The following is a 13,952-nucleotide window of genomic DNA, read 5'->3' on the forward strand; positions in this document are numbered from 1 at the left end:
AGGAGGGGGAGGCACTGATCAGCAGGGCTGCCAGTGAGTGAGAGGCACTGGGAGCGGGGGGAGGAGGGGGGCGGGAGAGAGCTGATTGGGGGCTGCTGATGTATTACTATGGCTCTTTGGCAACGTACATTGGTAAATTCTGGCTCCTTCTCAGGCTCAGGTTGGCCACCCCAGTCTAACCTGCTCTTAAAAGTCTCCAATGACTGGGCTGTTGATAAGTAAATCTTGGGAAACTGAGGACGTTCCAGAGGACTGAAAGAAAGCTAATGCTGTGCTGATATTTTAAAATGACAAATGGAACGAACGGAGTCATTTGGCCTCCCATCAACCCAGGAAAAAATAATGGAACAGCAGAGATGGATCTAGTAATAAAGAGGTAAAGGACTGAATATCAATAATGGCAGTCAATGTAGTTCATGGAAAACAGGTTTGTCGGAGAGTCTGATTGATAAAGGTAACTACTGAGATGATGTACTTAGACTTCTGCAAGAAACCTGATTTATTAGCACATTGCATTTGGATTAAAAAAATAGCACTGTACAAAAATCAATACAACACCTATGAAGTGGATTGAAAACTGGCAGACTGATAGTTCTCACCCTATCCATGTATTGTAGGTGTTCCCTTTTTTCCTGCTGGTTAGAGACGGCCAAAATTTGACAGCCAGCCAGAGACTAGAACCGCCCCTCTGTGGAGCTCCCAGAATTCTCTGCCTGCACTCCTGGGTAATGGGCACACCAGGGGTCTCCTCTTTGTGGCAGAGTCTCAAGATCTTTTTAAATTGGATTCCACTGGAGGCTCATACAAATGACTCTAAACTGAAGTCCACTATATTAAATTATAAAAATAGCAATGAGCAGGCTCCCTTTTGGTTAAGGGATTTTCCGAGCCAGTCTTGCATCTGCTCTGGCCACACCTCTCTTCCACAAGAGGGATCGTTTTGGGGGCAGTCAGTCTTTTCTCCTTTAACTCTCTGGTCATGGATGAGAGAGGAAAGAAGAGGGGCCATCAGTGCTCTGATGGTGGAGGTCTCTCAGAGCCAGGACCTCAAGGGCCCATTTGCCCCAGTTGTAGGTAAGAGCCTGCAGTCAAACCAGAGAGTGGTATAAGACAGGTCCCCCTGTTGTCCTCTACACATAGAGCACAGCCCCCTAAGAAGGCAGGGCTACAATGAAACAGTGGCTCAGCTTGTAGAGTACCTGCCAGGCCACCTGGTGCCGGAGCTGCCGGTGGGCAAAGCATATTTGGAGGCTCCCAGTACTGCAGCGATCAGAGCTGGCTGAAAATTCTGCATTTAAATTTTTTTTAAAATGGAAAATGACTTTGTTCAACTACATAGAATTGTCCATTTTTTGTGAATTTATGTGTGTGTGTACGTATGTACGGGGGGGGGGGGAATTCACAACCAGCTGTTACAGTCAGCTCCTTCCTGCCTCTGAGGAGCACAGGCCAGCACCTCCTGCCCTCCCAACCTTACAAAGGACAGGCCAGAGGGTAAGTACCCAGCCATCCCTCAGTCCTCACACCATTCAAAGGGATCCTCATTCCTCTACAGTCCTGGGAGTTCCCCGAGAGATAAACCAAGGTACTAGCTTTGTCTCAGCTATTGCAAATGATGCCGTCCTCTGAAATATGAAGGCACGGGTGTCCAGCAGACACACACGCGCCCAAGGTCAGAGTGAAGGTTCGCATTATAGTGCGGTTGTGAGGAATGCAATGCGTGCGTTGCGTTACTGCACATGGCAGAGCATAGGACTTATGGAGGAGCAGAGTCTGGCAGTGGAAGTGGTGAATGTGTTTTGTGAGGGGTGACGATATTTAAATGGGATGTTTTCTTGTTTTCAAGGGTTTGTTTGCACATTTCTCTTGTGCAACACTTGTGGTTGGGTTTGAATTGGACCTTTTCTCAAAATAGACGCCCTAGTTCAAACGGGAATTAATTCAGGGAAATTCTCTGGCCTGTATTGTACAGGTCAGACTACCTGTCACAAGGTCCCTTCTGGCCTTCTAATCTATATGCATGAGGACAGATGCACGGATTTAGCTCCAGTACTTTTGGGTAAGACAATGCCAGTGTGGAGGGCAAAGCCTGAGTCCATTCAGCCGTGGCGAGTTGGACACATTGAATTGCCTGTGGTTCGCTCATTCAAAAAACCAGTTGAAACTCCAACAATACAAGTCTAGTGCATGAGGCCTATGAATCACCCACCAGACCAAGTTGTGGTTTTGAGGGTCAGGGAGCTGTACTGTCCAAAGGTTAATTTTACACTGAACATGAAAGACAAGGGGATGGGGTGACGCACTTTCAGAAAGGTCATTGTCCTATAGCAAGCCCATTGGGGAGCAGGGAGGAAAGAAACTGAGAGGAAAGAAAGAGACAGGGAAATGGGGGCATAGTGTGAAAGGGAAGAGAGAACTTGCATGAAGATCAGAGACCAGGTTGGGGCATTGACAGATGGGCAGCTTTGTCCAGCCAGGGGCTCAGAGGCAGGGCTTCTGACAGTTGTAATGGAGGTATATTTGATTGGTTGAAACCCAAAGATGTTTCCCCCGGTGAGCTGGAAATTTCATAGTTCCAGGCTCAGCCAAGCAATGAAAATGGAGCTGAATTTGGGGCAGATGAGGTACCATCACATTCCTGAGCTGTCTGACCATTTGGCATCACTGCCTCTCATGCCACCATCTGTGAATGACTCACTCCCAACCCTCCTCCAACCTATGAGGGATAAAAGGGGCAGGACTCTGCAGGGCCACACAGATGGGAGGCACCAGTGAGCTGTAGGTTTTGATCCTCAGGAGGAGACAGGAGGCAGCAGGTGTCCTGAGCAGAAGGCTCCCAGAGCACGGGGGAGGGAAGGAAAGTCAGTGAGGTGATGGGAAGAGAAACTACTGACAGATGGCTACTTTCCCTACAGAGAGGGGGGGTTTTGATAGTAGCTGGTGGATTCTCTTTTCTGCAGGCTGTGTAATGGAGATGAAATGCACCTTATCCTCAAGAGGGAAGATAAGGAAGAGGCACTGATGGTGAGAATAAAAGAAGAAATAAACTAGCCCGGAGTTGAATCCCATCCATCTACACACAGATAGGCAGAGTTTTGAGGCTTCCCTTGATGGCTGAAGGGGAGAGATGGTGACAGAAGCAGCTCAGCCCTCCAGGATGTGGATCTGATGTTCTTGGGGGGGGGGAATTGGGATCCCTGCATTAGGGGTTAGTGGCACTAACCCCAAACCTCCAATGATGGACCTTAGCTGGGAGGCTGATTTTGCCATTCACTCTGCTTGTGCTTTTGTAGCTTTTCAAGAGATCTCAGCATCCACCGTGCAGGTCTCTGGAAAACTTGGGCAGAAGAGTGACAATGGGAGCTGCTGGGTTCTGAGCAATTCTGAAAATCTGGCCCAAATTCCCAGGAGCACCCCACACCAGGTAGAAGTTCAGTCACGAAAGAAGAACCACTGAGCAGACATGTACTAGAATAGAAAAGGGAGGAACCACAGCTTGCCCCAAAGGGTTTTGTGTTTTATAATGAGTACAACATTGGCCTCTGTTCTAACCTGCCCGGTTTGTTACTGTGACCACACCTCCCCACTCCCAAAGGGCTGCACTTTAAAGGGTATTTCTCCAAACTGGTGGCGCCTCTCAGCTGAGAGAAGCTTCCGCCCCATCTCTGTGAATTTCAAGGCAGGAGCTACCATGGCTAGGGCTGAAGCTCAGATCGGGAGGTTAAGAATCCTCCAGCTCCTGGAACCTCTTTTGCCTTAATAAATTTTAAATCAATGTCAAGGTGTCAAAAGTCATCAAAGTTCTCTACAAAACAGGCCGCTAGCTGAAGGGGAAAGACTGCGCTATTTTAAAGCAAATGCATTTTAGTAAAGAGTTGTTTTAAAAAAAAATCTATTTATTCGCTAAATATCAGGGGGCTGTGGAGCCAGCTTCTGGTGTGGGCCCTGCTTTACTTAAAAATTTCTATTTTCCAAGCAGGGCATTCCAGTGCATGTTGTGAGCCAATGACGCAGGTGCTGGAGAGACACTAATCTCTCAGCATCTCCATGTAGCTGCAGGGAGCAGACATCAGACACCAGCCACACACCCTGCCAAGCGCTTTACACAAAAGGACACCTGTAAATGCACAGAGGAGGCCAAATGTTACTTACCCCAGTTTCTGCAGTTTGCAATTTGGGTGTTTCAGTCCCTCACACAGCAACTGCACTCCAGAATCTCTTAGATAGTCAATACCCAGCTCCAGCTCTGTCAGGCTATCACTGATGCTGAGAACAGCTGCGAGATCCTCACAGCAAGCATCTGTGAGAAGGAAATTTTTCAACCTGCAGGAGAGAGAAATGCAGAGACAAGCAATCACTGTGTGAAGGGGGCTTGTCCCAGCTGTTATGACAGGTGGCCCCACACACCCACCCACGTCTCTCCCGGACCAATCAGCATTGAGAATGAGCCAGAAGCCCTGCCTCACACCCTGTCCCAAGCCTCACCCCTAGTCTAATGAGAAACCAGTGTTGGGTGGGACTTCCTGCATAAGCCTGGCTCCATGCATTTCACCCTGACTGGACCGCCCTGGGAATGAGCCAGACATTCAAGCCCCAACCCTCTGCCATCGACCAATGAGGAATAAGGGGTGGGGAAAGACTAAGCACCACCCCTAGTCCTTTCCACTGACCAACCAGAATCCAGGATGGCCCCTGCACTCCCATCTGTCAGAGTTTTAGAGTAACTGCACCTTTGATCCCCTCTGTGGTCTGCTCAAGGAAAACTCCCTCATGCTTCTAGCATTCACCTCTCTCTCGGCAGGGACCCAGGCCCTATTCCCTTCTGACTGGGAGTTTAGCCTGGGGCAGCCACACTCTGATTATCCCCAGAAGGTCTGACTAAGTGCAGTCCCTGGACTTTGCTCTCTTTCCAAAGCCTGTAACTGTGGTTTACTAGTGACCTACCCAGCACTCTCAAAGCAGAGTGCAATTATTTAAGGACAAAAACATACAGAGAAAACATAAAACAATAACAGGATTTAAATGCTCCCTCCACCCCACATCACCTCTATGGAGACCCAGGCAGGTTCCAGTCCCAACAACCCTTCAGCAGGGTGGGGTCTTCCCTTGGAGAAAAGGTCACAGCCATTTGTCAAATCAAAAAAGAGGACCCCTCTGTCAAGATCAACTTAGCCTTTTATACCAAACCTCTTGCTTTGCCCCCGCTCCCAGAGTCTGATTAGCCATAGAGCAAATGGCCCTGCATAATTATTAGGTCCCGCTGGAAGGCAGGCATGGGATGCCTACAGAAGGCTGTGACACATAAGAGCCTGCTGTCTAATTGGACAGCCCTTGAGCCTCTGTGGAGGATGCAATTAACTTGAGCTGGTCTGTAGGCTTGGGACAGAACACAGGAAGGCCCAGAGATGCCCATTTGGGAAGATTTTCACAGGAAAAGCAAAAGGCACATCTAACAAAAAGGCTGCGCCCTGCTAAATGTTGAGTCCTTTCTCCAACGTAAGGGTGGTGGGGGCGAGATCTCCTCAGCAAAATAGCTGGTAAAAATGTATGTTCACCCTAATCTTGTTCTTGGAAGCATTTGCGCTGTTGAGCTTAAATTTACTAAAAAAGTTCAGCCTGAAGCAGATACCCAGTATGGAAAATTTCCATCCAAGCAGTTAGAGTTCAGCCAATTTATAAGCAACTGAAGACAGACTTACAATAGGAAGTATCAGGCAAACTTAATAATAGGTGATACTACCAGCACATGAATTCAATTACAGGCAAAACACTTATTCCTCAAATTCAGAGGAAGAGGAGGAGTTTGGAGGTAAAGCTCCAGTCTGGCCCCATCTTTCTTTATAGCTTCAAGTGTACAAACATGACAGGCCAGCGGGATGTTGTCAACAACTGACACATGAGGTGCTGCAGGCTTAGTCAGCTGTCAGCCTCACCATTTACTCGCTGGGAGCTGACAGTCTCACACCATCGGCACAGCCTGCTGAGTTCTTTACAGAAAAGGAACCTGTAAACACTCACCCCAGTTTCTGCAGCTTGCAGTTTGCATGCTTCAGTCCCTCACACAGCAGCTGCACTCCTGAATCTCTAAGGAGGTTCCCCCTCAGCTCCAACTCGGTCAGCGTCTGGTTGATACTGAGAACAGAGGAGAGATCCTCACAACAAGCAGCTGTGAGCTGGCAACCCATCAACCTGCAGGAGACACATAAACAGAGGGAAATGAGCACCTCTGTCTGTCCTGTTCCCTCCTTGGGTTTTTATAGCAAGATTCCTTTATTCCGTGAATAAAATCACAGAGCTGCAGCAGTGGTTGCTGAGGACCATGTGAGGATTTCAATCCATGTGCAGCTGCAGCTCTCATTGATCCTGTATTCCACATATGAATGTTATTCTAAGGCAAAGTTCCCAAACTCCATCCCCTGAGCATAAGCACTGTAGCTTCTGCTAATGAAGGAACATTAAAGGAGGAGCCAGGAGAGAGGGAATAAAGGGAGGGACAAGATTCTCATTGGAAAATAATGAAACTGCTCCTGCAGTCAAAGCTATACTTTAGTTTTGCAGACGTGGGAAGCCTGTTGTTCTCTCTTGCTGTCTCATTTTTACTTAGGATTCAGCCACGAAGCCAGCCTCTATGGAGTACTTAGTTCTGAACATTCAGAATTCAGGGATGGGCTCAGTTTTGCTGAGGGTCAGGTCCCCCCATCCCTGTCCCATTTTCCCTAGGTTTGACCATACACTAGAAATGGCTGGAATTTCCATAGGGAGCCCAGTCTCGCAGGCTGGGCCTCCAATTAAATTGTTACAGTCTTTCACCATTGCAGACCCACTGTTGTGACAGCAGCATCATGGGAGTGACTGTAGAGGCATCAGAAATTTGTGAAGAGCTAAAAAGTGGGATAAAATGAGCCCAGAGCTAGTGTCTGTGTTACATATGGGCTCATAATGCTAGAGACAGACTGATAGGTGCCTCACAACTTCCCTCAAGAAAGCTCAAACGAACTTCCAATGATGGTCAAAGCCAGATCCGTGGCTGGTGTAAATCAGTGAAGCTACTTTGAAGTCAGTGGAGCGATACTGATTTGTACCAGCAGAAGATCTGGTCCCTAGTGTGGAAATTCACTGGCCATAAACTCCCTGACATGTAGTGTGAGTCACAATTTATCAATGGATGAAAATATACATGGATTGGTGTAGGAAGTGAAGACTGGGGAGGGAATTACAAAGGAAGCCAGTGGCTGCTGATGCTAATCTTTGTATTTTACAGTTGGGATGTTTCAGCCTCTACAAAGTGGTGTCACTCCTGAATCCCCTTGGCTGAGACTGGAATTCCTTCTCTGGGACTGAAGGTAAATGTCACACGCAAAGTACAGCTCAGACAGTGTGCAGCAGCCAAATTATCTGAGCATATCACACCATGACTCTCAAACTGTACCAAACCCCCATGAGTTTCAGGATATCATTCCAAACCCTAGCAGTAGCCCTGATTTACAAGACTCGTAATAGCTCAAGGTGAGGCTGTCTCAGAGACTGTTCACCCACCCGTGATCCACCAACCTGACTACATTTTCCAGGGGCACTACAGCTAACAAAGTCCAGGTCAGACTCCCAGGGGCACAGGCAGAGCATTCTCAGCAGCAGGCCCCAGCTGGGGAGCGCTTTCCCAGGGAAGATCAGACTGAGCCTGGCCCTGTCCATGTTCAGATCTAAATGCCAGACCAGCCTCTCTGATCCCTTACAGAGACCGGCGTTCAGGTAGCTCCAATTGCTGCCCAGCACACAGCCTTCCAAAATGTGGAGTGGCACAGGCTCATACTCCAAGTTCAGAAAACTAGTTAAGTTTCCTCTGCCCCATCAGGAACAGGAGGGGCAAACCCCCAAGGTCAGAAAACCAGGACATTTCCCCAAGGAAAAGCAAAGCATCTTATACAAGGACAAATACGACGTTTACATTTCATAACCTGGCACAGCGGCCCTGTGTGCATCATCAACTTGACAACGTTACCTGTTATGGAACATTTCGCAAGTACTTCCCCCCGGCCCCTTCCAAAATATGAAGCAGCAGTGACCTCTAGTGACTGGCCAGAGGAACTACACTCCCTGCCTTCACTGGATTCCATCTGCAGTAGGGACAGGAGTCACAGGGTTGCCAAACCAGGGTCAGATGAGATACCTGACACTTGGCTGCCCTGTGGTCTGTACATAGTGGTCAGTGATGTCGCCTTGCTGCTGGGGAAGTGCCTTTCCCAAGAGATACTGCTGCCTGGATCGCTGTATTTTTTTAAAAAGTTGCGTCTGACTATTCACAGCAGCTTGCAGTCTGAAATCCAGCAGCCAATGCTCATGCAGCTGCCCCAGTCTGAGACGGGTTGGTCCCCAACTCACCCGAAGATCTCTTGAGAAAGGGTAAAGCCTTCCAGAACACCAATACAAACTGCCCATCGGTAGGCTCCCCCCGCCATCAAGCCCCCCCCCCCCCCCCCCCCTTCTTGGTCACAGCAGCAGATCAGCCCCCAGTGCCCAGGCTGGGCCTGGCAATTCCTTGGGGCAACATGTTAGAGGCCCCCCTAAACCTGTCCGTCAGTGTTGGAAAGTGAATGTGATGTTGCAACTCACCCTACCCCAGTTGGAGGTCGCTGAGCAACAGGATTCTCGGGGGGATCATTCATCTGCTCCCACTGCCATTCCCACTTGTAGCAGAAAGGAGAAGGTCGCTCTCACCGGTTTCTCTGCAACTCCATTTGCTCCCAGGAAAATCTGGAAGCGCAGCTATCTCCTCCTACAGTTCTCTGCCAAACTCCCTTTCCAAGTGAGAGACTGAAGAGGCTTCATTCAGTGAAAGGTTTCAGTTCACTTCTGCCCCCAGATGACAAGGATCTGACACAGAGGAGTGCTGGAGAGAAACTGTTTGCTATTTCCTGGCCCTGCCTAGTCCCATGACTTGGATCAATGTGATAATGGCCTGTCACATGACAGAGGACACCCACATACTGCTACCTTAGTAACTAGAAACATTTTTCTATTCCCGGAGGGGCCTCTTGTCAAGGGTATTTCTACAAACTGGTTGTTTCTCTTGGCTGAGCCTTGCTTCACTTCCCAGTGCGGGGACTTCACAGGCTAGAGCCACCTCAGCCAGGAGGAAGCTGACACTGGTGAATGGTGCAGTTCACACTGTGCTGGCTGCTCAGAAGATGAACAAAGGGAGGTGTAGCTCGTAGAGCGAGCTTGCTTGTATTATATTCACTGCTTCACATTATATTCAGCAGTAATGCAAGGAACCTACAGGCCTGTGTCCTGTAAGACAGCAGTGTGCCCTTGTTGCCAAGAAAGCCAATGGCATTTTGGGTTGTATAAGTAGGAGCATAGCCAACAGATCGAGGGATGTGATCGTTCCCCTCTATTCGACATTGGTGAGGTCTCTCTGGAGTACTGTGTCCAGTTTTGGGCCCCACACTACAAGAAGGATGTGGATAAATTGGAGAGAGTCCAGTGAAGAGCAACAAAAATGATTAGGGGTCTGGAACACATGACTTATGAGGAGAGGCTGAGGGAACTGGGATTGTTTAGTCTGCAGAAGAGAAGAATGAGGGGATTTGATAGCTGCTTTCAACTACCTGAGAGGTGGTTCCAAAGAGGATGGTTCTAGACTATTCTCAGTGGTAGAAGAGGACAGGACAAGGAGTAATGGTCTCAAGTTGCAGTGGGGGAGGTTTAGGTTGGATATTAGGAAAAACTTTTTCACTAAGAGGGTGGTGAAACACTGGAATGCGTTACCTAGGGAGGTGGTAGAATCTCCTTCCTTAGAGGTTTTTAAGGTCAGGCTTGACAAAGCCCTGGCTGGGATGATTTAATTGGGGATTGGTCCTGCTTTGAGCAGGGGGTTGGACTAGATGACCTCCTGAGGTCCCTTCCAACCCTGATATTCTATGATTCTATGATTCTATGATTCTAAGACATTAGCTTCAGCAAGTTAGCATAAGGCTTGAGGCCTAGGAACTCTGAACAGATAAACGGCCCAACAGAAACAGGGAGCTGTAAATAGAGTATTTAAGGGGGATTTCTGACCACAGGAACACGGCCCAACCACAAGAGTGTTATGGCAATGAACTGACATACATAACAGGTACATGAGCTACATCCACAGACACCTAACCAAAAGAGGGCCATGGTAACAAATTGACCTATGTGATAAGCTGAGATCACTGATATACTGACTTACAGGAGAAGGATACTCCAACATTAGCAAGGTGAGGAAATACAAATGAGGAAAAGGGGGAAAAGCCTTGCATCAAACATAGAGGCATCAGCGTAACATCATATAAAAGTTGCATCCCAGCCTAGGGGCAGTAGGAGAAGGAGATGTAGCTCTTCGGAGGTGCCAGAATGATGGCCACTGATGATGAAGGGGAAGGTGATGGTGATGAGGAAGATGAAAATGAGGTAGGATCAGAGTCTAAAGTAGGGAAAGAACAAGTCAAAAATTACTTAGACAAGTTAGAAGTCTTCAAATCACCAGGCCCTGATGACATGCATCCTAGAATACTCAAGGAGCTGACTGAGGAGATATCTGAGCCATTAGCAATTATCTTTGAAAAGTCATGGAAGACAGGAGACATTCCAGAAGAATGGAAAAGGGTAAATTTAGTGCCCATCTATAAAAAGGGAAATAAGGACAACCTGGGGAATTACAGACCAGTCAGCTTAACTTCTGTACCCAGAAAGATAATGGAGCAAATAATTAAGCAATTAATTTGCAAACACCTAGAAGATAATAAGGTGATAAATTACAGTCAGCATGGATTGGTCAAGAACAAATCATATCAAACCAACCTGATAGCTTTCTTTGACAGGCTAACAAACCTTGTGGATAGGGGGCAAGCGGTAGATGCGGTATATCTTCACTTTAGTAAGGGTTTTGATACTGTCTTGCATGACCTTCTCATAAACAAACTAGGGAAATACAACCTAGATGGAGCTACTATAAGGTGGGTGCATAACTAGTTGGAAAATCGTTCCCAGAGAGTAGTTATTAGTGGTCCACAGTCATGCTAGAAGGGGATAATGAGTTGGGTCCCGCAGGGATCGGTTCTGGGTCCAGTTCTGTTCAATATCTTCATCAATGATTTAGATAATGGCATAGAGAGTACACTTATAAAGTTTGTGGATGATACCAAGCTGGGAGGCATTGCAAGTGCTTTGGCGGATAGGATTAAAATTCAAAATGATCTGGGCAAACTGGAGAAATGGTCTGAAGTAAATAGGATGAAATTCAGTAAGGACAAATGCGAAGTACTCCACTTAGGAAGGAAAAATCAGTTGCACACATACAAAATGGGAAATGACTACCTAGGGAGGAGTACTGCGGAAAGGGATCTGGGGGTCATAGTGGATCACAAGCTAAATATGAGTCAACAGTGGAACGCTGTTGCAAAAAAAGCAAACATCATTCTGGAATGAATTAGCAGGAGTATTGTAAGCAAGACACAAGAAGTAATTCTTCCGCTCTACTCTGCACTGATTAAGCCTCAGCTGGAGAATTGTGTCCAGTTCTGGGCACCACATTTCAGGAAAGATGTGGACAAATTGGAGAAAGTCCAGAGAAGAGCAACAAAAATGATTAAAAGTCTAGAAACACATGACCTATGAGGGAAGATTGAAAAAATTGGGTTTGTTTAGTATGGAGAAGAGAAGACTGGGAGGGGACATGATAACAGTTTTCAAGGATGTAAAAGGTTGTTACAAGGAGGAGGGAGAAAAATTGTTCTTCTTAACCTCCGAGGATAGGACAAGAAGCAGTGGGCTTAAATTACAGCAAGGGCGGTTTAGGTTGGACATTAGGAAAAACTTTCTAACTGTCAGAGTGGTTAAGCACTGGAATAAATTGCCTAGGGAGGTGGTGGAATCTCCATCATTGGGGATTTTTAAGAGCAGGTTGGACAAACCTGTCAGGGATGTTCTAGATAATACTTAGTCCTGCCGTGAGTGCAGGGGACTGGACTAGATGACCTCTTGAGGTCCCTTCCGGTCCTATGATTCTATGATGGCTCACATTTCAGGTTGTTCTACAATGGATGGTGTGAGTAAATGGATGTACAGATGTACATTCTGTAGAATCCTGAGCTGGATATGTTTGTGACTGTGCTAAATATATTAATAAACTATTTGTAAATATAGAGGAGTTCCTGTAGTGTGAGTGTTGCAGCTGTGCACATCGGAGTTTCCCATTATATAATGATTTGAATAAATACTGGGCCTGATCTTGGGACAAGATACTGTCAACCCTCAAAGTGATAACTGGGGATTATATTTATATTTCCTCTATAATCTATAGATCGGGCTACAGAGGGGACAGCACAGGAAGCCTCTCTCTCCTTGCCCAGCTGCAGCCCTCGCGCTCCCCTGAGCACAAGGTCCGATCCCTTCTTTGCTCTTAGGGGCAAAATAAACAGCTAAGCAACCAATGAAGAGTAGAAGGGGGCCATGATAAAATCCCACAGTGCACTGGCCAGGACAGGCAGCTGGGCAAACAGAAGAACAAATGGTAGCTCTTGAAGAGGGTTTAGCTACAGACAAATCTTCCTGACCCCTTGGCATGTAAAGGATATGTGTAACACACACACCTCTTGGGTGTGGTGTTCTGTCCCATCTAGTGGCACCGAGATCCCTGAAAGAGAGAGATAAAATGAGTCTGCCCTACAGCCTTAGCTAAGAAGCAGGTGGCTTTTAGCTCACGTAGTAAAGGCTCATGCTCTAAGCTCCAGAGGTCCCCAGTTCGATCCTGCCCGTCGGTGACCAGTGTCTGTCAGTGTTACAAGTTGGGGCTCATCCAGGATTCCAACTGGGAAGTCTCTGAAGCTCGGGACATGCTTCCTCAGCTAGGGGAAGTATGTAACCCACACACCTCCTGGGTGTGGTGTTCTGTCCCCTCTAGTAGCACCGAGATCACTTAAAGAGAGAGCAATTAATAAGTCTGCTCTACAGCCTTAGCTAACAGGCAGTTGGCTTTTAGCTCATGTGGTAGAGGCTCACGCACGAATCTCCAGAGGTCCCCAGTTCAATCCTGCCCACTGATCACCGGTGTCTGTCAGCATTACATGTGCAGGAAAAATTCTTCCTCTCTGAAACAGTGTCCCTCCCAGGTTTCAGAGTAGCAGCTGTGTTAGTCTGTATCCGCAAAAAGGAAAGAAGTACTTGTGGCACCTTGGAGACTAACAAATTTATTTGAGCATAAGCTTTCGTGAGCTACAGCTCACTTCATCGGATGCATGCAGTGGAAAATACAGTGGGGAGATTTTATATACAGAGAGAACATGAAACAATGGGTGTTACCATACACACTGTAACGAGAGCGATCAGGTAAGGTGAGTTATTACCAGCAGGATGGGGGGGGACACCAAAACCTTTTATAGTCACAAAGTTCAGCCACCAGGTTTGCCGTGACATTATCAGGGATACTGTTCCTGACGGCTTGTAGTCCATCTTTGTGTGTACCACTGTGTATGTACATTGGCCAAACACTTTGTGTGTATCTCTGCCATGTACATTGGCCAAACCGGACAGTCTCTCCGTAAAAGAATAAATGGACACAAATCAGACATCAAGAATTATGACATTCAAAAACCAGTCGGAGAACACTTCAATCTCTCTGGTCACTCGATTACAGACCTAAAAGTAGCAATTCTTTAACAAAAAAATTTCAAAAACAGACTCCAATGAGAGACTGCTGAATTGGAATTAATTTGCAAACTGGACACCATTACATTAGGCTTGAATAAAGACTGGGAGTGGATGTGTCATTACACAAAGTAAAACTATTTCCCCATGTTTATTTCCCCCCCTACTATTCCTCACATGTTCTTGTCAACTGCTGGAAATGGCCCACCTTGATTATCACTACAAAAGGTTATGGGGATTTTTTGTTTTGTTTTTTTCCCCTCTCCTGCTGGTAATAGCTCACC

The 13,952-nt window shown here is 47.0% G+C and overlaps 1 protein-coding gene across 3 annotated transcripts in view; it reads right to left on the minus strand.

Annotated features, from left to right (window-relative positions):
• LOC125638526 (NACHT, LRR and PYD domains-containing protein 3) overlaps window positions 1–13,952 on the minus strand; it is a 60,776-nt gene that overhangs the window by 11,427 nt on the left and 35,397 nt on the right. For 2 of the 3 annotated variants that reach the window (XM_048854414.2, XM_075129283.1), the window contains exons 10-11: window positions 6,019–6,189; window positions 4,153–4,323 (exon numbers count right to left, since the gene is read on the minus strand). In XM_048854414.2, the coding sequence (XP_048710371.2) occupies window positions 4,153–4,323; window positions 6,019–6,189 (342 nt within the window). Of the gene's footprint in view, window positions 1–4,152; window positions 4,324–6,014; window positions 6,190–13,952 lie in introns of those variants that run through there. The other variant, XM_075129284.1, reaches the window with a different exon arrangement.

The sequence above is a fragment of the Caretta caretta genome, chromosome 6 (genome assembly GCF_965140235.1).
Source record: "Caretta caretta isolate rCarCar2 chromosome 6, rCarCar1.hap1, whole genome shotgun sequence".
NCBI classification, from domain to species: Eukaryota; Metazoa; Chordata; order Testudines; family Cheloniidae; genus Caretta; species Caretta caretta.